The following is a 22,743-nucleotide window of genomic DNA, read 5'->3' as shown; positions in this document are numbered from 1 at the left end:
CGTGGACGTGGAACACAACAGCGCGCAAACAATGTTACCTCTAGGTCCGAATCAAGACTCCCGCTGCGCGGTAAAGTCATATCCGTGTCCAAGTACTCGTTCACACTGGGATCGATGTTCGGTTCGGTGGTGGACTTGATCGTCGACGACCGTACGGAGCTGCGGACCGCACTGCGGGGCAACGTTTGACACTTGACCCGGTCGGACGCATTCACCGGCTCATCCTGGAAGCAAATCTTCCGTCCGGTGGTGCGTTTTTCACCATCACCACCACCGCCGCTCGACGGCTCCTCCGGGATTGTACCGGTGCGACTGTCCGGCTTGGACTGTCCGTACTCGAGGGCACCACCACCACGTGGCAAAGTATTGCTCATACCCCGGGGCAAGTTAACAATCGTGCTAAACTGCTTCTGAATTCCCTTAGGCTTTGGTGAATCCGTTTGCTGCTGCTGCTGCTGTTCGGAACTTCCGAGCGGTGCGCCAGTGCTGGACAGCTTTTCCAGCTTGAGCGTCGCTCGTATGATGTTCGGTTCGTTGTTGGAAGAGGGAGTTGTCGGTGCGGATCGTTGTTGGGGAGCTTGTTGTTGTTGCTGTTGCTGCTGTTGCTGCTGTTGTCGTTCGTCGCGGGACACTTTACGCAGGGCAGAGGGAGCTTGCTGAAGAGGTTGATTCGGTGAGAGTTGCTGTTGCTGCTGTTGTTGCTGATGATGATGATGGTGATGACCATCTTTGGGATATGACGCCGACTTGGAGGGTCCACGCGTGCCCGAATGCTGATGCTGCTGCTGCTGCTTATCCACCCCACGGCTTTGATGATCGTTCAGGGACTTTGTTTTGGACGGACGCTGGTTCTCTTTGAAGTAAAGGATGTCGTTTTCTTCGTTGAATAGGATGTGCTTCTGGACGGGCGGTGAAGCGGCGGCATTGGAGGACGTGTTGGAGGACCCACCCGCTCCCCCGGCACCGGTAGATTTGCGTAAGTTCGATTGACTAGCGTTAGTAGAGCTGACGTTCGCTCCCTGTCCGGGCATATCGAGATCGTCTTGGTCGTCCTGGTCGTCGTACTCGAACCGCTCGTTCCGCTGATGAGATCGTTGGTGTGATCGTGAGGAAGATTGATGGTGGTGATCGTAGCCTGGAGAATAGTCGTAGTACTGCGACGAGTACTTTTCGTTGTAAGACTTTGGTCGTCCCTTACTGTCGGAGGAGTAGTAATCGCCGTACCGATCGGAGCCCCCTCCCTGCTGTTCGTCACGACCCACATACGTCATGTTGTCCTCCATCGATCGACTGTACTCGCTCGTTTCATCTAGCGATCGCTGCCGAAAGTCTTGGTCGGCACTGTCGGGATAGTCGTAGCGATACTTCATCGCCCTAGACGAGTGTTGGTAATGTTGGGTGCTGGAAGTGACGGGCTGTTGCTGCTGTTGCTGCTGATGATGGTTCGGTGGTCCTCCCCGTGCCTGCCCAGGACCTGGCCCCGGGCCCGGCTTGCGAATCGTTCCCGTCCCCGACGGTTCTTTGGTGCCTCGCGCTTTCGAACTGCTCGATGGTTCGTACTCTCCGCCACCACCGTACCCCGGTGTTGGCGGTTGATTTTTGGACGATTTATCCTTCTTCTGGCTGCTCTTGGACGATCCATCTTTGCTTTTACCCTTCGGCCACAGGAAGAAGTCAAGCGAGCTTTTGTCTTTTGCCGATTTGGGACTTCGGGGAGGCGTGGAGAACTGTGCCTCGACTCCGCCTTGCATATCTCCACCGCCACCATCATAGCCACCATCCCCACCACCAGTGTCGTGGTACTGTTCCATCATTTGTCCACCACCACCGCTGGATGCTGCTCCTCCACTGCCGGACAGCGTGTTTTTGCTCGTCTTCCACACGTCGCCGAGAGTGCTTAATGTCGAGCGAGCCTTACCCATCACGTCGTTCTGTAGCTGGCGAAAGGTGGACTCGTTCTTGCGCTTCATCCCGGGCGATGTGAGACCCTCACCGCTGCCGCCGCCGCCACCATTCCCGCTCGGCCCTGGGCCATCCCAGTCTTCCGACTTTTGTCTTATCATGTTCCCTGCTGCTCCAGTCGCTGTTGCCACTGCCACCGCCACCACTGCAACACCCAGCACTGCGATGCACACCAAGTCCAGCACAGGCCCACCGCACCACTGTCCCTGTCGGGTCGGATGTAACGGTAACTGATTGACCGTTTGCGCGAAACAGATCACCCAACGCGATGGGCCCGCAATTTGGAGCTAATTTTGCACAATTTTTTGACGCGCTTCTGGGTGATGCGTTGCGTGCCGTGCTCGGTTGATGAAGAACGCCGTGTATCAGTCGCAAAGCACTCGTCCAGCCATCGGGCAGGGCTTGTTCTCACTCGCGATCTTTCTATGTTTGCCGCATGCATAAATTATCTGTTTTGCTTTTGGCGATTGCACCACGAACGATTGCATGTGTTTTGCTTCAAAAGGGGAAAGATAACGAAACAACACTGCACTGTTTAGTAACCTACAAGTGTGTACATGACCGCACGGTAAAAGCAGCACCTGCTGTTGGATGCAACACAAATCCCACATTCGGGACACATCTGTCGCTGGATAACATCGCAAAAGAGGGGGGAACACACACGCACACACACACTCACACGTCACTAGCACAAATCTCGAATCGAACGCATTGCTGCGTCTGCTTCTTGTACTATTGTATTTTAATCATCGGAGAAGAATCTTTCGAATCGGACACCGAAGCGCAAACCCACGACGACACGGCCTGTCTGTCGCGTGGTCGCGCAATGGCGACTAGTACCACGAACCAGCATTACCTTTGCGATGACAAAATGGCGCACTCGAGCACAACTATCCTCTTTCATGCGTCCAACACGTCGTCTTCAAGCAGCGGATTGTCTTACCATCGTTGCCCTGCCACCCCTACATCCTCTTGGTGGGGATTTAGCGCCCCTCCTCCCTTGAATGCAACCGTACCGTCGGGACAAATGACACGGGAAAGGTCTGCCGCAAATCGGATCGCGTTCTCAGCGACGGAGGAAGAAGCTGCAACCGTAGTCATAACAATAACTGCCACGGCGAAGGATGGCGAAGAGCGCAGTGGAAATGGGGGGGGGGTTGGGGGTGAGAAAAAATGAATAATCATCCATCTACCCTCGCGGGGAGAGAGGAGAAAGAAGGGGAGAGGGTGAATAGAGATTGAAAAAAGCATAGGTCTAACCACATTCCTGCACCGCGAAGGTCCGCAAGGATGCATTTTGACGATCAAGTCGGGAGTTGTTTCTTTTTTCTTCTCCACCACCACCACCCCCTTTTCTCCTTCTCTCGCTCTCTCTCCCAACGAGTCGGGGCAGTTGCATTCGTGTGGCCCCGTCCGTGGATCATTCCCGTCGGTTTTGTTGGCGAACTATTGTTGATAGATTGCTATTTTGAAAATTTGTTGAAGCAACCGACACATTCGGTGTGTGTCCATCGTGTGGTTTTGCTGCTGCAGCTTGAGAAAACTGTTCACGTGGAGACAACCTTCTTCCTCAACTCTTGCCATGGGCCGTTGTGGAACCAAACCTTTCCGTGCACCAAACGAACCGTTTTACGTGTGGATTATTTTTAAGGTTAGGATTTCTGCTGAATCAAAGGGGCTTCCCTACTGGTAAGCGCTGCTGTACAGCGGGGTGTGGATCGCGTGCGAAATGGGTGGCCGAGAGGGTGTGAAAGGTGAGGGGGGGGGGGCCTGGTACACCAACTAACGGCGGCTAAGGAACACACGCCGTTGACGCACCTGTGAGTGACACGATGATGAATCGTCCTCGATCGACGGTAATTGGGGCGATTCTGTCGCGTGCGTGCATAAACGATCGCGTCTTCGCTAAGTGAAGAGCTGGTCTGAGGAGGAAGAAGAACTCCCGTGTGCGTCACACGAATGTATGTTTAAATTGTGTCAGTCCCGAACGGGAGGAGGGTAAAGCTGGAGACACGAAGATATGAAACTTGGAAAGAATGTAACCATTTGATCTACGATCTAGCCAGAATCGTGCAGGAAGTTAATGGACTGACAAAGTCTGATGTCCATTTGGAAATGTTGCGCTTCGCTTCCATCTATTTGGCTTTGTCTAGAAAGGAAACGTCCAATAAATCCATTACGGTGTTTTCCCCTACCACTGTTCCTACCAACCCAACCAACATAATAGTGATTTACAGTTCTCCGGTTGGATAGCGCGTCACTCTGGCAATGGCAAACCTTAACACCTTGCTCGCGCTCTCGTGTTTGTGATTCACTGACACACGCAGACACAGACACAGGACACGACTTTACACTGGCCAGACATTCCCAACCAGCTCCACCCTTCCCCCACCACCACCCACCCACCCAAGTCACGTCAAATTCGCCTTTAATTCGCAAATCAAACGCCAATCGGGGCCGAAAATGCCGCCTCTGACGCTGCCGCCACCGCCGCCCGGCGAGGACGTGGTGTGATCTTCAGCAAAAAGGAGAACCTCTCCTCTGACAGGATGGGGACATTTCTGTGTATATTTTTAGCGAACTGGGTATATTCCTGTCCAACTGGGAGTGTGCAAACGGAGCGGGCAGGAGGGCCGCTGCTTGGGTGTAGTTTCTGTTTGTGTCTGTGTGCTTCTTTTTTCTTTCTTTTCTTCATCATCGGCCGGCCTCTCCGGCTATTATTACACCGCTTCCTAAATATTAAACAAACAAGCGCACTCGTGGACACACACACACACACACATTAACCCTCCCCGCCGCAGACACGCTACCAATCGCTCCGTGCCGGCTCGAACCGTCGACAGGTCGAAGAATCCGCCGACATCGAGTCGGACGTGAATTAATAAGTGTTGATCGAGGAAGGGCAACCGCTCAGAGTCCGCGCAGACATACCGTCCATCCCCAAGTGCCCCCCCCCCCCTCAGCCCAGCAGTCCCAGCATTGGTGCAGGGGGGAAAGGGTGCGGGCAGGCCGATGTTATTCTTAGCCTAGCGGGAACGCCACCGCATCGCTGCGCTGTCGGCCGTCTATTGTAGTAATTATTTTAGGTGCAATCAAAAGTGAACTATTAAATAGAAGATTTATTACCGCCTGACGTGCCGTGTGATTCCGAATGTGCGCACGGGGGGGAGTGGGGAGGGAGGGGGGTAGGAAAAACGCACGCTGACCGGTGCGGCGGCTGCGGTGGCATGGCGAGCCGGCGAGCGACCTTGGAGTAGGATGCGATGAAGACGCTAGGACGAAGCACACCCAGCAACACATCATCATAAGCTTCCGATGCGGTGTGCACCTGTCACCGGGCAGAAATTGAACCCCCGCCCTTGGGAGGACAGAGAGTTCTCGTGGCTTTGGCCGTTGATTCTTGTTTTGCGTCTTCACCTCATTTCTAATCGCCACGGAACTGTGTCCCCACAGAAGCCAACCGGAGCGCAGAATGGCCTGACAAAACTAGGGACTAGGAGCTTTCAAATCATAAAACTAAACCCAAGTGCGTCAGCAGTTTCCGTCCTTTTTGAGCGGGCAAGTTTACGACCCAACCATTTCCTGCACATTCCTCGTCATTTCCAAGGGCTAGAAGATTAGGAGCAAAGTACTACTGATTCGCATTTGGTTTCGTCTTCGCCGCTAAGTTATAGAGGAGATTACCTATCCTTCAAGATTATGATTTGAATGCGGCGTTCATCTGACGGAGGGCGAGCGACACACACCGCTGTGTGCCGTGTTTGAGTGTTTAAAAATAATAATAAAATAATTCTTGCTGATGATGATGGGTTTGCGATGGAGGCAGCAGACCTACGATGATGAATCGGTGGGTCGGAGTGTCGTCCAACTACCTTTGCGGTTTGAGACAAACAGCACCAGCGTCGTCAGATCATCAGCAAGAGTGTCGCGTCTTGAAAGTGACTGTCTCTGCACTCGATTACAACATACATAACAATCTCCCACCCAACATGATCACGACGATCAAGCAACACCAACGTCATCTATTAGCACGGGGTTTGATTTCAACCGGTGTTGTTGTGAACTAATGATTTCTACACATTTTGCGTCCTTCGGTGCTGCATTCTCGGTGCTACACCATCGCCTTCGAGATGTGCCTGGGAAGGGTGTACTACTCGTGTACTACTTGCCAGCAAGCGACAGCGTCCCTTACACCCCTTACCACCCTGTGCCCGCAGCTTAAACATAATCTACAGGTTTAGTCTAGCGATTGCCAGGAAATATGCCGACTTCCAAATCGGCGAAGGCCCGCAAGCCGACGCCGAGGTCGCCCGTTTACTCGCAATCCAACACCCCGTGTCTAAGGCTAAGGATAACTGTGACGCCATAGGTGTCAATCAACGCGAGCGAGCACACACACAGACACACACAAACATTGAAACTGCAGCACACAAGACACGGCGTTTCGGTTCATTCGGTACCAGAAATGCATTCGTTCGCCTGGCGTATGACGAATGTTGCACAGACCGAACCGAACCGTTCCCGCCGGTCAGGTGCGCCCCATATTCCGGCTCGAAGGACCAAACATCGACGCAAAACACGGTTCTGGCTGGTTGGCTGGCGAGCGTTGCAGCTTGTTGTTGCGCTGTAGTACTGTGCAGCGATTTAGAAGCAAACGGTGCAGCAACCCATTATTCAACTGCACACCAGTACCCCACCACCCTCCAGGTGATGTTCCTTAGTCTCACCCCTCTCCTCTCTCCCCTTCATTCTAGCGGAGGCGGAATGAACCAGAAAAATAATGTCACTCGATGACGTTTGTTTTAGCATTGAGAGCATCGAGAGAGCATGCTTCAAAAATCCAATGGACGGAGGCGACCATTGGCACATCTTGGCGTGCGCATACACACACACACACACACGCTTTACGGCCCGTGAACGAGTCGTGAATGATGCGTGGCGCGAGTACGCAAATGATTATTATTGTGCAAATCTCGTCCTCCCAGTCAGAAGCTTGTGGGCGATTAATAATGCTCTCGTTTGTTGTTGAGGTAGAGATGGTTCTGTGCAACGGCTTTTGCGGTCACCACTGCCTGCCTGCCTGCCTGGCTCCACTGGTCCCGTGTGACTCCCGCCAGCCCGACAGCAAGATCACCAGTTCTATGATTAATTCCCCCGTGTGTGGGTCACGTGGTGCTTCGGCTAAATGTAGCAATTTATGACCCTGCCCGCTCCGGGGGGCGGGGGGCAAAAAAGAAAAGGTGACAAGCGATGGCTACGGCGAAATATTCAAATTCCCCACCCGAGGGAGATTCCTGTACCGACCGACCGTGCGGATCGTGTGCCGAAAGTACACGGTATCCGCTAAATCAGTGACTCATTAGTCATCGGGGATCAGGCGCGCAATCGCGGCTCGAATGCCGCTGGAATGTCGATTGGAATGGCGAGTACACGGTCGTCGCCGTCGTCGCTACAAACGGCTCGAAAAATGCAAACGAATCGTTGGGATGGACCGGTCGCTGAGAGGAGTGGTGGTGGCTGGGAATTGAAATCATAAATCGAATTTTATGCTTCCTCAAATCCTCCCGCTTCGCTTTAGCACGCTCCATTCATCACAGCACCCAAACGGGGCTTGGCCTGGTGCTCCCCGCAACGGGTCTCTCTAACTAACAAGCCCACTCGCTCTTTGATTGCATCCCGACATTTATGATGTGCGGAAATGTTTCACTGCAATCGATGCGCTTGCGGCTACCGTTCAGGAGAGCTGTGCATTGCACACCTTCCATCATGTGCCTCCCGTTGCCATTGCAGTGTTTATTGACATCGTAAACTCTCGTTCTGCCCGCTTGCTGATCCAATAGGGTTAACCGTCCGTAGGCCTAGCAAGAGCGACCGAATACAGACTACCAATCTGCTGGCCAAAAGCGGTGTCTAGTGGTCCTCATCCGACCGACGTTTGTGCCGGCATTTTACAAAAGTTAAATAAACCATCCCGAAAGCTTCTGGAACAAACGCATACGGGACGACTGCCACCGACCATACGACGACCACCACCGAGTCGGTTGAGCAAACATTAACAAAGCAGAGTGTATCCAACAAACAACACAGAGAGAAAAAAATGCATATAAATTATAAAGTCCTCAAATCCGTTTCCACTCCTGGAGCGGCTGGTTTCCTTCCCCCTCTTGAATCACGGCGTTCTGTTAGGAAAAATGGCCCAAACTTTTCCGGACTAGCGGACCAGCTCCGGTCCGGTCAGGGGGAGTGGATGGGTTGGAGTGATTTAGGAGATCCGTCACGTCATCCACGTGCGTTCCCTGTGTACACATACAGCCGGAGAGGTACAGAACAGGGTACAGGGATTGTGGCAAAAACGAGAGACATTTTAATAGTTTGGCAATGTCGGGGACATGATTTATGAATAACCGAGCAGAGGCAGATCGAGGCACAGCGCGGGAGCGCAAAAGAGAAGCAACGCAACCAGTGAAACAGAGCTGGCACGATTTTTCACTTACAGAACCCAAAACCACCACCACCACCTGGGGCTCCCTTCCCCAAGAATGCGGCACAGATGGAACCGGGTAGGGATGATCGCACAGGCACAAAAAAGGGGTTAGCGCAAACATAAATTCGAGATTGGGAAGTTTAGCATCCGTTTTGCCGGCGGCGAGCACGACTTTCAGGTTGTTCTTTCACTTTTCTGTGCCGGTGTATGTGTGTGTGTGTGCGTTTTTGTTTTTCCGGCCGGTTATCGTTGCCATTTGCACTCGCTGTCACGTTTCGCACGGCATATCAATCATTCAATGGAACAAGCGCGCGCTGGTGCGAGGCGACCCGGAACGCCGAGAAGGGATGCGAAAGAGTGTACAAACAAGATCCGTTGGGGGGTCTGCCTTTCGGTAAGAGAGTAATTGCCAATTAAGCAGTCGTAAAACTTATCCAATTTTACGACAGCAGCAAGTAAGTAGTAGCAGTACGAGGCTTGCTGCTGTAAGCGAGCTTACACACACTCGGCTCTCTGGCTGGATGTGCGCAGAGCGCGTGCAAAAACAAATACAGAAAATAGCAGCATTAACCGAACTGAATGGGGCTGTCCGAGAGCGCAACAAAATTAAATGATAGAAATGATTCGCAATTTCCACGGAGTATTTTGCTGGCGTGAAACAAAAATGGCCAGCAAAAACGAAAAAAAAAAGATAGTAAAAGAAAAGCCGCGCCGGGGCAGATGGATGCCATTGACGCTAAAAGAGTCGTTAAAGTTTCGGGCATAGTTGTTGATGGCTTAACAATTGGGCCTGGGTAAAATTGCATGACGCTGCCCGTTGAGTGGGCCATTACGAAAGCGCACAGCAACAATTGAACTTAATATCGGGGCTGTTATCACACCTATACACACATCGTACACCACGTGCTGTGTGATAATTTCGCATTGTGTGTTTTATTAGGTGCGTGTAAAAGTTTCTCGAAACTTTAAGGAAAACTGTTGACCGAAACTTTTCCTTTCAAAGTATACTCTTCAACATTTTGGCTGTATAAAACACATAGAAATGAGACTACCAAACATATCTCAACCTTCCTTCACACCTAATACATCAAAATCGAAAATGCTAATTCGCACCGAAGGGCGCAAAAGCGTTCAATCGAAAATAAACCATTCGTCAAATGGTTGATTAATGGTGACCTTTGCCACCGCCCTCCTTCGCGCCCTTTATCCCTTTTCGAGGGGGGGGGGGAAGGCGACCAACACCACCATCCGCAACAACAACAAAAGCAGCCCCCTCTACTATCCCCACCGTTGCCCAAATTGCCAATTTTCCGCCGACACAACGAATTGTACTGTGACGGAGGTACGTGAGCAAGGGGATTACAGCGAATGGAAGGAAAATCGGAAAAAAGTTTGTACTGGACAGCACCAGGGATGGATCATCGTTTTTCCGGGTCTGCAACAAAAAAAAGGAATCGAACAAGAAGGGAAAGCCCCACTCCTCGCCGCCCAATCAATGGTGGCACACGCGAGAATCGCGATACGGGAATTCCCATTCCCAGCGTTCCTCTTCCATTGCTCCTCTTCTCTTTTCCGTTGATTCTACAGATCGAACAAAAAAGCGAATGGTCGAAAAAGTGCGAACGAAGGTGATTTTATCGATGCTGCTGCTGCTACTACGCTGTTGTTCCGCTGTACAATAATCCCTGTCTCGCTGTTCTTTCGGGCGCGGCCGCAGATCCGCTCTTACAAAAGAATGGAAAAACGGACCGATTAGCATCAAACTGTGATCAGAACAGCCTTCGAGCCTCTGAGCTGTGGCGCTGTTGTGCGAGCTCTGAAGTGTTATGCCAATTAATCACCGAGCCGTTTCTTTTTTTTGCCTTCTCTTGCACCCACTGTTCGGTTTGTATCCCCCGTACGAAAGAGGAAAAGCGTACCCAAAACATTTCTGTACGAGAAAGTGAAACAAAGCAAACTTGGCTGGAAAGGGACGTAGCAACAGCAGCAGCCTGAACAATCCAATAAAACTTTATCGCAACACACATCCACCGATCAAGACGCCGACGGCTCCAAAAAACGAATTAACACACGTTTGGCGATCGGCGATGAAACGAGCGAAAAGCGAACTTTTCGATTTTGTTGTTATTACATCTCGTACCAAAAGGGACGTTTGGGGGTGGATTGGGAGGTACTGGGTTTACGGTGCTGGGGTGCTACGCTCAAAAACGCTGTCATTTATAGACGCGAGAAGGGTGGATGGCGTCACGGGACCGTTCTTGTTTTGTTGTTTTGTTTCACACTCATTTTGTTTCCCACTTTGACGCATTTTCCCCAATAGAGGAGGAGTAGCAGTAGGAGTCTGGGACTCAGCTTTTTGCTCCTCACTCTTCTCTACTTTCTGTACCTTTTTTTCGCAGCACCACACACAAGCACACCGGGGGGCAGCTGGTCAACCGAAAATAGCTAATAAATAAAGCTACCCCAAAACAACCCCAGCGGTGAAGATTCGAAACACAATAACACACCCGCATCGTATGGAAACGGAAAAACACCACCGAGCATAAGGAGCGTGGAAAATCTCGTCTTATGCGAGGAAGGAAACGAAAAGCAGATGGAAAAGTTTTTCCCTGTGTTGCAAAATAATGGATAAAACCAAAAGAGAAAAGTTTCTCCCAAATAGAGCCATTTGCGGGGTACGGTAATTGCCCATCTTTTTCCCCTTTGGGCTTCGTTTTACACACTGTGCCTCCACTGTGCATTATTGAATCGAAGTGAAAATAGTTAACGAAAAAAGGAAACCTAACCCCCAGTGGAGGAAATTGGCCCGCTTTAAAACTGTTTACATTTATTTGATTCGCGAGAAGACCAATGAAATGATTCTTATCGGCTCATCTTTTGCTGCTTGGATCGATTTCAAACGGTCCGAAACGGAAAAATTCAACCTGGGCCCGATGGAGCAGCCTGGTCGTTCACCGTATTGGAAGTGGCTACGGCATTATCTACAACCTCGCGGACGGGTTTATGATGCACTGGTAAACCATCTAGGCGTCCATCCATCCATCTACGGCTCTGGCCATGTCCACGTAACCCCCCCCCCCCCCGGCTCAGCGTTCGTCGCCGCCCCTCTCGTGATCCCCGACCGTAATCGGGGTAATAAAATCGGGGCGACATCTGAACGCAGCCGTTGCTGAATTATTTATGATCGTATCAAAAACCATCTCGTCGGCAGGCAAACGGTGGCATTAGGCAGGTTTTTTTACACGGACCGGATGGAGCGGGCCCGGAAGATCCCGGAGCGGGCGGATAGGGTAACGAATGGTGATCCTCCATTAACGCTGATGGGCCAATGAGCGAACACAGCGAACGCACAATGGGGAAAGAGTATGGGTTTTATAATGTGCTTTTTTCCACACCGGCCACCCGAGATCGGGGTGTCCAATTCGGCTTAATGTGTGTCCGGTCCCGGGCATAGAAAGACACACGATGGCACGGCTTGCACTAAGCGGGGGAAAGGTGTGCGCGCGCGTGTGTGGGAAATCTATCTATATTTCTTCAAGGATCTAAGGCACAGCCGCTCGGGCGGACCACATTGCTTTACGACGACGCGATCCGGGCAAACAATAATGGCACACAATTTATTGCTACTTAAAAGAAAGCGACAACAAGTTTGGGAGGGTGAGGAGGGGACGAAAGGAGAGAGTGTTACCAGCAGGCAAAGGGAAACGGCAAACGTCTGTGCCACACACAATGGTCAAGATCAAACAATCGATCTTGCTTATGACGAAAAAAAAAGGTGGGTTTGGTTTAGTTTCTTCTGCAGCGAATGAACGATTCATGAAATTGGGAGGTTGTTTGTTCCTTCTTCCCTCCCCCCCCCCCCCCCCCATGCATACGATTGGAACTAGTAAATCTTGCTTTACTGTGCTGAGCAAAGCGCGCCGGAACCAGAAGCATCGATGCGGATAGTCGATAATCATTTGTTTGTTTATTTGCCTACTACGTTTGCTTGCTCGCTGTTGTGCGAAGTTCACTGAACAGAAAAATCCAGTCCATCTACCCCATCACGCCGGTACGAAGGGATGCACACATGAAACGGACAGCATGCACACACACACACACACGGCGTCAACAAACGGCAAGGGTGTTCTTGCTTTTCTTTGCACTGGTTCTGCTTGCGTCGACTTTCCCAAACGACTCCAAACGCCCGTAGCGTCAAACAATCGCCGATGACGCGTGGAAATGCGAGCGAATGGAGCGCGCAGGGGGAAAGGTGGAGCAAACGATCATGAGAGGAAGGAAGGGGGGATTGTGGTTTAAGAAAAAGAAGAATAATGTCGCTTTTCTCAAACTGCAAATGTGTGTGCGTGTGGAAAATGCGATACCAAAAGGAAGAGCCAGCTCGATCGTGATCGTGAGTGTCACCCCAAGGAAGGCGATGAGTGCGGCGCTATGGCGGGCGGGGGGTTTTGTGCGAAAATAAATCATTCCTCCCGAGAGTGGTCAATGCGGACGCTGGGTGGGAGAAGGGGAAAGGCACGGGATGAGAAACAGCAGTCCCGGGTGGGAGTTTTTACCTCCCAGCGGCAAAAAAAAGCGGCGACAAACACCACTGTCCCGCCACGCTGACATTGGAGCAGGTTGTGAAGGTGGCAGTCAAACAACACACGTACACACACACATAGAGAGGGACCGAAATGAAGAAAAATGTCCAATCAACAAAACGTTCCGCTAGACCTCGGTGAGAAGCGGAACAGTTGTAGAAAAAGAACGAGAGAGAGAGAGCGAGCAAGTGTGTTTGTGTGTGTGTGTCCTGAGTACGCGGAGGGTCCTCGAACCGGTGTATTTGGTTTCTTCAGCTCAAGTGAACCATGTTTCGTTCTTTCCCTCTCTTTATCCCACCTCCTTTACAATTCTGATGGATGATGGGAAGGTAGGATGGCGATGGGTGCTGGGGCGCCCGCCTTTCTAAATCCGGACACGTCGGACACGGCCAGTTCGGCGGCACTCCAAAGGCACTTGAACAATAATTTTCACCCTCTCAAAACGGACGAACGACCGCGAACAGCAAATCATCTCGTTGCCAGCCGCCTCGCCCATAGTCTTGTCCATATGCCGAAGTGTGTGGCCAATTCTAACACACAAACACACGGACGACGCACTTCCACCCACATCAGCACGGACACACATACATGGGAACACGTTGTTGAACGGGCACACCTGCACCTAATAAAAGGTGCCAACGGACAGCAGGGAAACACCCAACACGACATTGCCAGACTTTGCCTCCGTACTGCTGCAAGTGTCCGTACGCCTGAAAGGATGCAATTTTTTGCAGTCAGTGGAAACGCCTGCTAACTACAATATGAAGGAACGCTTTAGCACACTACGTGCACATATAAAAGAGTCATTTTTTTGTCATCAGTGAGTGGTGTACCACCCTCATCTTTTAGCACCACTTCCAGCAATATGGCTAAAGTCATAAATTACTGCCGCAAATCGCTTTATCGCTGCGCTTGAGAGCAGCACGGTTAAATGGACCCAAAATAAAAGGACACACTTTAGGACGGGACGCGCGGCTCACAACCACAACATCGTCAACAACTACACAACACAAAGAGAACGGAAAATCTAATGATGTCTTGCTAAAAACTGCTGTCTCTTTCCACCCTCGCGCACGCAAGCGAAAGCTAAACAGATGGAGCTGAACAGCGAACGCCAACAAAGAGCAAGCAAAAAAGAGTACGACATAAAGAAATGTGTCCTTTTATTGCTTTAAGACCACCACGACTCCATCAGTATTTGCCTGCTTCTGGCGGTGGATTGGTGCATTGTTATTGGTACAAGAGGGCGGACCTCGACTTCACAACTAGAATCGGATCCTGGTGGCAAGGACTTCATTGGTGTTGCTCCTTCCCCTTGTATTTGCTGCTTCAACCTCTCCCCTCCTCCCTCTTCACCCCAGCATTGTGTGGTGGGTGCACTTGATCGCACATCCTTCAGATTCGTTTTATTCGATTCTGTGATTTTTACGCCCACACTTGAGACTCAGCTCTATGCCGCGTACCCCGTTGAAAACTTGACTTGCTGCTTCTCGAGCGCGGTCGGACGGAAGCAGAACGAAAGCAGATGGCAGAAGCTGTGGCAGAGGTCGGAACCATGTGCTACACTACACTACACACCATCCCATTGACGTTGGGCACACGTTGTTCGTACGGACAGACACACAGTGGTGGTGTGAAAATGCACGAGCTCTCTACCCTCTAAAGCAATCCACTTGATGACTTTGAAATTTATTCATTTATTTTCCCTCATCGTACGCTTTTTTTCGCGGATTTTATCGTTTCTATCGTTTGTTGTCTTTTTCTTTGCGCTCTTGAAAGCTGCTTGTGTGTTTATTTGTGTGTGTGTCAGAGATGTTGCCATCTCCTACTCCACCGCCTCCTATTCAACCGCATTGCGAGGGATCAAAAAGAAGGGACATAATCTGTTTTCCCATCGTACGTGATGGTGAAGCTTCCCTCCTTTCGGTGCCTTCCGTGTCCGCGTTTTCCCCCTCCGCTGTGCGCTTTAATTTTCACGCAAGCCCCCGCCCCAAGGCGGAGAGTTCTGCCTCTGTGTGACACTTTTGCGTTGTGCTGCTCGCTTCTTTTGCGCTTTTATCAAGCGCCGAGCTCTTTAAGGAAGCCGATCCTAAGCCGACCCGCCGATTCCGATTCTAGGCACCAGGTTTGCTCTATCGCCAACCGTCTCTTCTTCTGCTTTCTTCGGCAGCAACAACCCGAGGAGAGAACAAAAAAAAACTTCACACACACACATCGGTTCGGCCGTCTCTTTCTCATCACTGAACCCCACACACACACACACTCTCCGCAACCCGCACACCGTACTGCCATATTGCCGTTTTGTGTTTTCCTCTGTCACCGACGGCTCCGCGGCTGGTTGGTATTTTTTCGGCGACTATTTTTAAAAAGCATGGCGGGGGTTTTGATTTTTATCACTAAAGAATTCCACACAAAAAAATGGCCACCGGCCGCACCGTGAAGAGGAGAGCACTGAAATCATCACCCACAGACACAGACACACACAGACACTACAAAACAAAACACACAGCACACAGAAAAAAAAAATGCCAACGTGCCAAACTGCGGGCAGACAGGATCAATTCGTGGCCAGAAGTGCGAATGGCCTCACCGACCTTGTAAGACCAACTCTCCACTTCACCATCACCTCTATCTCCCTCTCTCTCGCTCGCAACAAACCATTCACACACACACACATAACGAACGTAGCTCGATCTTCCTCAAGTCACATTCTTACACATCCTTCTGATCCTGGCGTGCCATTCATCCTTCCCATCCGAGCATCAAACACTTTGCAACCTTTGGAACCAGCGGAAAACGCAACTACCGCCGTACTTTAACGCCACTGATTACAAAACATCCGCAGCGCGGTTTTACACATGGCCCAGCGCACTCACAAACACGGGCGGGCTACAGCTACACTGCTGCGACTACGAGAAGCAAAAAAAAATCACACGAATGCACACACGATGATGTTCCTCTCCACGGGCCCTCGCTCTGGCCGAGAAGGTATTTTTCTTCAGCAGGAAACTGATGACGATTTTTCCGGCCGTTACACACGGCGTTACATAACGGATTATGATAATCCGAGTGGGCGCAGGAACCGGATGCACACCTAACGAGGAGATCAAACAGGCGGCTGCCGCGGAACACGAGGATAATGATGGAAGAATACACATTTGAGAAGTGTTTGCTAAAACAGTTCCATATTTTAACTACTAATTGTTGTTATGGAACGTTGTGAAACGCGAAACCATCTCGTTTTTGCGGTGTTTTGTTCACCAATAAAGATTCTTCACTGACATCGTTTTAACACATCGTTCATTCACGGCACCCGCTATTAAAACGGCGACGACTACCACTAATCGATCAATCAATTGAAACGTCATTTCCAATGCGTCACACTCGCAGTCGGCGTCAAATGCGCGCTGTCAATCGGCTGACAGCTCGATAACACACACAGTCACACAGTTTCCACACAGGGGTGTTGTGAACAAAATAAACAAAGGTGTGTTCCCCGGTGGGTGGGTCCCCCGAAACAAATCGGCTCAAGTTCTTCGAGCGATTTTTGATCGATTTTTCCGTATAGCCCGCGCAAAAACCAACCGATTTGATTTCGGAACCACAGTAGTTCCTTCGTTCCCCGTACGAACGGCCGACCGACCAGGTTTCGACCAGCGAGCGCAAACCGACGCTGCCCGACGCTTCAATGCAGAGAACCGCGTCCGGCGGGATACACCATACGCACTGAACTGCCGCCGATCGTGGCTGATCGAGGTTCTCGCCCAGCAAGCGAACGATCTCTCGATGACGACAACGGTCCTAAGGGGCAGCGGGATGGGGGTATGGGGCACCATAAACGACGACGTTGTATCGGGGCCCCACTGGTTGAGGTTTTTTAGCCGTTTTTCCTCTTCTTCCTCTTCTTCTTCTTCAGCTCTGCCTGCCCGCATTCCCGCCGTCATGGTGGATGTGGGGGTCCCGCAGGCAAGGTAAGAAAACTCTCAAGTCCACCCGTAAAGGTGGAAGCAACACACAAAAAAAGGGTAAGGTGGAAAAGCATAGTAACGCTTCAAACACACACTCAGAGCTTCAATCACCGCCGCCGCCGCCGTCGTCGTCGTCGTTTGCCGCGGCCGGCGGTTGGTTTGGTTATAATTTTAAAATATCTCGCTCCATCTCGCTCGCCCCGCACGGACACACACTCTCTGGTGTCGGATCCGCGGCTGGGCAGCCGTCTACCAGGCTTGGTGGAACGTGCTGCACCGTCGGAGCGAGGACGCTCCTAGCAGAAGTGCGGTGAGGTAACAACACCGTAACGGTGGTCAGTTTTCCTTCCAACCGGGTGCGAGTGCGGGCGGCGGAGGCGGTGGTTGGTGCAACGATGGCGGCTTCTTTCGTTTCGGTCGAACGTCGATCGAAGTGTTGATGGGTAGAGCACGGCTTTTCTCGCTCTGTTCTGTAGAGTGGATGGATGTCGCACCCACACACACACACAAACACCCGACTACCATTTCCATTTTGCGAATAGGAAAATATCATCCCCTCCTATTCTAGCCGAACCGAACAGTTGGACCCAATCCCCCAGCGTCCACCGGGACGATCTCGCACGCTTTTACGACCATATGACGGTCATCTGTGACGTAGACAGCGTGCGACATCCTTCGAAGCCGCTGATCATGCGTGCCGGAGTTTGCTACACGAGGATCGTGCGAGCGAGATGGCGCCAGTAAACACAGCACGCAGATGGAAAAGCCGGTGACGACGAGATTGGAGACCGCTCTGGTGTCGTCTTCTGCGGGTCGCGTCGGGTAGGGAGAGTTTTGCTCAACTTCTCCAACCAGTTGCGTCATCGGGGATATTCAGACATCTTCTGAGAGAGAGTCTGAATGGCCAGAGCAAGATGTTGACCGTTGTCTGTCTCTCACGCACTCTCACGAGCTCTCTGCGGGGTTGGAAAACTCTTCTCTCGAGCTCAAACTCAGTCGGAGGGTGACTTCTAAGTAAATGTTTACATTTGCGCATGGGCTTAGTAATTGGGATCATCTTCTAGCGTTGCGATGGAGGGCACGGACTTTGTTTGTGGTTAGCCGATCCAGTCGCAGTTCCTTGCCCGGCAAGCCTGCTGGTAGGTGAAGCTGATTGACATTGTTTGACAGGCGGAGACATCATCGTAACCAACGAAGCGTCCAAAGACCACTCAGCACGCGCTCGGGTGGATTTAGTGACTTGAAATTTGAATAACTACTATTTCTCAGCAGGTTGTCACGTTACGGTAGCTCTTTTGGGTAAAAAATCTTCAACAATCCGCAAATATCTTTCTTTGATCGCAAATTATCCATAATTTAAAACAGCATCTTCGCGGTTCTGCTGTGATTATTCTTTTTTTTGTGTCAACATTATGCTCATCATCATGACGGTATCAATCACGGAGCGAAACATGACGTTGATGATGTGCACCGCGAGAGTTCGCTTGGAAGCTGTGCCACCGTAATATACCAGCACATTGGACGAGGGTTTATGTGTGTCTGTGTGTGCCATTAGATGGAGCACTGGTAAAAATAAATCCAATCTCTTGCCATCTTTATACCCCCCGTGGGTCCCCGAGGGGCGGAATCAACGACACAAGGCAACACGACACAGGGAAACATTGATGATTCTCCCTTCCCAAAATTAAGCCAAAAGATATATCTTTCTCTTGCTAATGCTCTCGATACACGACCATTCGGCTCTTGTTCTTCCTCTTTGGTGTGGTCAGTTCTTGTGCAGAGACAGACACTGACCCTCCACTCCTCTTCGCCTCGAATTGGCTGTCATGGGATCAGATCAGATCGCGGACATTCGTTCGTTTATTTAGTAAACGCGTTGCCGGTGCGATGGTCAGTGCGATGACGGGAGTGTCCCCCTTCGAACGCGCGCGCACATTCACAACGCGGGGCACAGTGCGAGTTCTTCGTACTCTCTCGGCCGCAAACGTAACGCGTGGGACCTATCATAGCTCATCTCGGCGAATGGGTATCCACTTAAATTTATTAGCTCACATTAAGTTTCCAACATCAATAGCAAAATAAAGACCCTCTGCTTGCTCTTCTCAGCTGCGTCTGCCGTGCCATCATTCAAAGGTGCTTCAGATGGTGGTCACCTTGATGTGATGCGAATTCTCAAGACATGCGGAATCTAAAGAGAAGATGTTTTTCCCGACAGAATGTTCTACTTTGTTCATAGATGGTTTGTGCACTATAGGAAAAAAAATTACCTATTGACACAAATCCAATGCTTCTAATAATAGGACTGCAAATTGATACTTAATGGAGTTAACAGCCTATTTCGATCGCTTCACATCGTGAGTCAGCTGTGTGATAATTAAACTTGATTGAGTGGCCAATTTTAGCAACTATGCTAACTACCGGCAAAGGAGGTGCTAATCAGAATATCCAATAGGAAGGCTTTGTCATCACTGCATACATTAGGCAAGCCGAAAAAACAGACACAGCAGTCGCTTGCTCTTTATCCCCTGTGGTTGCTCTGATGTTAGGCGGGTTGCATGCAAACAGGCGCAAAAGTGGTTAACTTTTGTCGTGTTCGTGTCGAGTGGGGTAGTGTGTTTTGTCTTTCGCTTGTCTGGTGATTTTAAACCTCGTTCATCACGATCATCATCGTGCTCTCATCGTCATCACGCCACCATATCGTCCCCATCATCATGAAGCTCGTAATGCTCGTAGGCAGTCCGGCATTGTTTGGATGTTGTTTGTTTTTTTTTTTGTTTTCGTTTCTCCCAAAAACTGAACATTGTCATTCGATCGTTGACAGTTTTTTGTCTCTCTTTTTATAAATTTGTTTACCATGTACCTCTCCCCAACTCCCCGTCTCACCGCGACCCGGAAATAACGTTTCCATTCAAACACAACAAGCAACGCTACTAAATGGCAGTGGAGCCGAGTTGGGATGGGTGAAGGTGTTAGCGCTTCATCAACATTCTGCCTTTGCGGCAAGGGTGTAATCTATGCGGACACATTGATACATAGATACACCCGTGCATGTGTGTGTGTCGTTAAATTTGTTTGCCTAGCGACGCACGCGTATAATTTGCCATCTAACCGTGACCGTTGCGGTGTCTGTTACTTTTAAAATCTTTTCAAAACACACACACACACACACTCTGCAGAATGATGGCAGAACAGATCCACCGAAACGAAGGTCCCAAAAGCGATGTTAACGAGATGTGGATGAAATTATAGCCGGCAGATTCCGTGCATCTTTTCTCCCTCTTGTTTTTTTTGCAACCCCACCGATCACAGCAGGTAGTTGAATTGGCGACCGATTGTTTCTGATTAAAACGCGATCAACGGAAATGGTAGCAGCACAACAAACCACCAATCTCACTCCTAATGTCGTTTGTGCCACGAGCAGCTCAAAGCAAACAGAAACAACGGAACAGATAGCAGAGGAAAGAAACACTCCACGGAAGGCAGTGTGCCGCCGCACCGTTACCGAAAACTGGTTCCACTGAGTCATGGTATAATTTTGAACATTTCACCGACAATTTTGTCACTCTGGCGCATCCCGTGCCACCCAGCCCCGCTGTGCAGTCCGTGGCGATGAGGTTTGCCGTGCGCGTCTCGTATCATTTGCTCTCGATTAATCTCTTTCTCACTTGGGGTGTGTTTCTTGCTCGTTCCACTACGAGCTCAAGGCAGTTACTTTCGCCCTATCATCGTGTTGAATGTCTTCCGACAAGTTTCATCCTGCCATTTGATGCAAGACTAAAAAAAAACATCGTAAAAAAGTATGAGAATTGACATCTCCTATCATCCAGCGTCGCGAAAGCTCACCCTTGGGATGGGGCGGGGGAATCGATTCGTTTGGGAAGGGGGTACACATCCAAAGACAGTGCCGGTCGTGTGTTGATTCCAATCCACCTGTCACCAGTCCTTGCCGCACGTTTCTACACGGATTGTAAGATTCCCGTGCACAACGAACGACGACTTTCGACGACTAATTTCCAAACACCAACATCGCAGTGCAATGAAGCTGATGATGTCTGTGCGATTAGCTCTGTCAGTTGGAAGCGTTGCTGCTATCTCCCGCAATCACCACCGCCGCCACCAGAGCGTCCCTAAAGAATCTAATTCTAGACTGCTTGATTTGTTCAGCCCCACCGGTTTGTATGCTAATCTGCCATGCTCTCTGTGTTCCATAGTCGATTCTATTGGGTTGCCTAACAGAACATCACACACAGAGAGCGAGCGCACACCGGGAAAGGAATGCAGACGCGCTCGCCAGAACGTGCGTGACATGGCGCGTGATTATCATTTAAATGGCGATGACAATTTCTGCTCCAGCGACACAAATCGACTCCGACACTGGTACACACACACACATCCCCGACCCGGCCTTTTGCGGGTGAATGTTGTTGTGAGCGACACAGAGCAGCAGAATCAGAGGCAGGGAGAGCGAAGAAGATTCCATAACCGGAAGATGTTTGATTGAGTGTTGGAGACGCCACACTCTTCATTTTCGGCTACGTCGATTTCCGTCCCGTCGAATCGGTGGGTCGTGCAGGGAAAAGTTAATTAACTTGCCCCTTGCCAGCAACAACCTACTGCCATGTGTTCGTGGCCGTTGTCTCGTGTCTGTGTTCTGTTCCCTTTCCACTGCAGAATACAAATCACCGGTCGGGAGCTTTAATTTTAAACATGAAAAGACCTGTACAATCTGTCGCTAGCGACACTGTTAAGCCAAACCCAGAGCTTGCGTGCCGAGAGCTACACACATTCAACTTTATCGGAGCTAATTTTCCCTCCTTCGCTCAGTGATTAAGTGATAAGCCACAGCCGAGAAGAAATTATCCAGCCTCACTCACTTGCGCGCTGTTTAATTGTGAGCGGAGGAAGCACCCGGGACCGACAACTTCTTGCATTGTTGAAACACGCTATCATTAAACAATAAATCCCACGAACCACACACACACACACACTACAAGAAAGGGCTCCCGCCGGGGCTGTGGCAGTAAAGATATTCACACTTTCTCGCGACGAATCAAAAGCCCCGAAATTAAACCAACCGTCGTCCCACGTCCACACACGGTCCCCCGCCAGAGCAGGGGGAGCCTTTTTCGGAGACTGCATAAAATAAACACTGCTGATGATGGTGCTGTGGTGTTTGGTTTGGCATGATGATGACGCTGATGGTGAAGGTAGCGATAAAAGTCTCACATACACACACACACGTGTCTGCGGGTATATGTGCGTGTGTTTCTCTATTTTCTCTCACCTTGCGTACCAAAGTTTTCGTGACAGGAACTATCGTGATCTCGGGTTACCCTTAAAAACCACAAATATGAGGGTTGATATCCAGGTAGTGTTGTTTTTGTGCCCACAGAGTTTATCGGTTTGCGTGTGAGAAGAAGGGAGCACCGAAAAGCATCGTGCCGTTGACGTTTGTTTTGAACTTTCCTCATCTGCAGAGGTTGGCTCAAACGACGGGATCATCTAAACCTAAGAAGACAAGGGTTCGTGTGTGTGTGTGTGTGTGGTTGTGAAAATGTGACAAATGTTACCACAAGTCCTATGAAGGGATTTGCTATTTGAAGGCAATATCTGTCTAGAAGCGTAATAAAACCGATTCATAAAATGGTACAATATTACGAGAGTGCTTTGGAGCAGCAGAACTAACCCCACGAGCTCCAATTAAAAACATTTATTGTTCGTATCATTAAAAAGATCACTCATTAGA

The 22,743-nt window shown here is 50.4% G+C and overlaps 2 protein-coding genes and 1 long non-coding RNA gene across 7 annotated transcripts in view; 1 reads left to right on the top strand and 2 right to left on the bottom strand.

Moving 5' to 3' along the window:
* LOC121594750 (neurogenic protein mastermind-like) overlaps positions 1-16,781 on the bottom strand; it is a 33,163-nt gene extending 16,382 nt beyond the window's left edge. The window contains exons 1-2 of one of the 5 annotated variants that reach the window (XM_041918375.1): positions 16,615-16,781; positions 39-2,458 (exon numbers count right to left, since the gene is read on the bottom strand). In XM_041918375.1, the coding sequence (XP_041774309.1) occupies positions 39-2,063 (2,025 nt within the window). In that variant the 5' untranslated portion in view covers positions 2,064-2,458; positions 16,615-16,781. Of the gene's footprint in view, positions 1-38; positions 2,459-15,745; positions 15,885-16,311; positions 16,548-16,614 lie in introns of those variants that run through there. The other 4 variants (XM_041918379.1, XM_041918376.1, XM_041918378.1 and 1 more) reach the window with 4 other exon arrangements.
* LOC121594746 (CLIP-associating protein) overlaps positions 1-22,743 on the top strand; it is a 155,301-nt gene that overhangs the window by 72,065 nt on the left and 60,493 nt on the right. The gene's annotated exons all lie outside the window — the stretch shown is intronic.
* On the bottom strand, positions 19,021-22,711 carry LOC121594772. Its single transcript, XR_006005033.1, has 2 exons — positions 20,841-22,711; positions 19,021-20,771 (listed from the first exon to the last, which is right to left on the bottom strand). It is a non-coding gene; the product is annotated as an uncharacterized LOC121594772 (long non-coding RNA).

Source organism: Anopheles merus, chromosome 2L (genome assembly GCF_017562075.2).
Source record: "Anopheles merus strain MAF chromosome 2L, AmerM5.1, whole genome shotgun sequence".
Lineage (NCBI taxonomy): Eukaryota > Metazoa > Arthropoda > Insecta > Diptera > Culicidae > Anopheles > Anopheles merus.
This window is presented reverse-complemented; position numbering and strand designations above follow the sequence as displayed.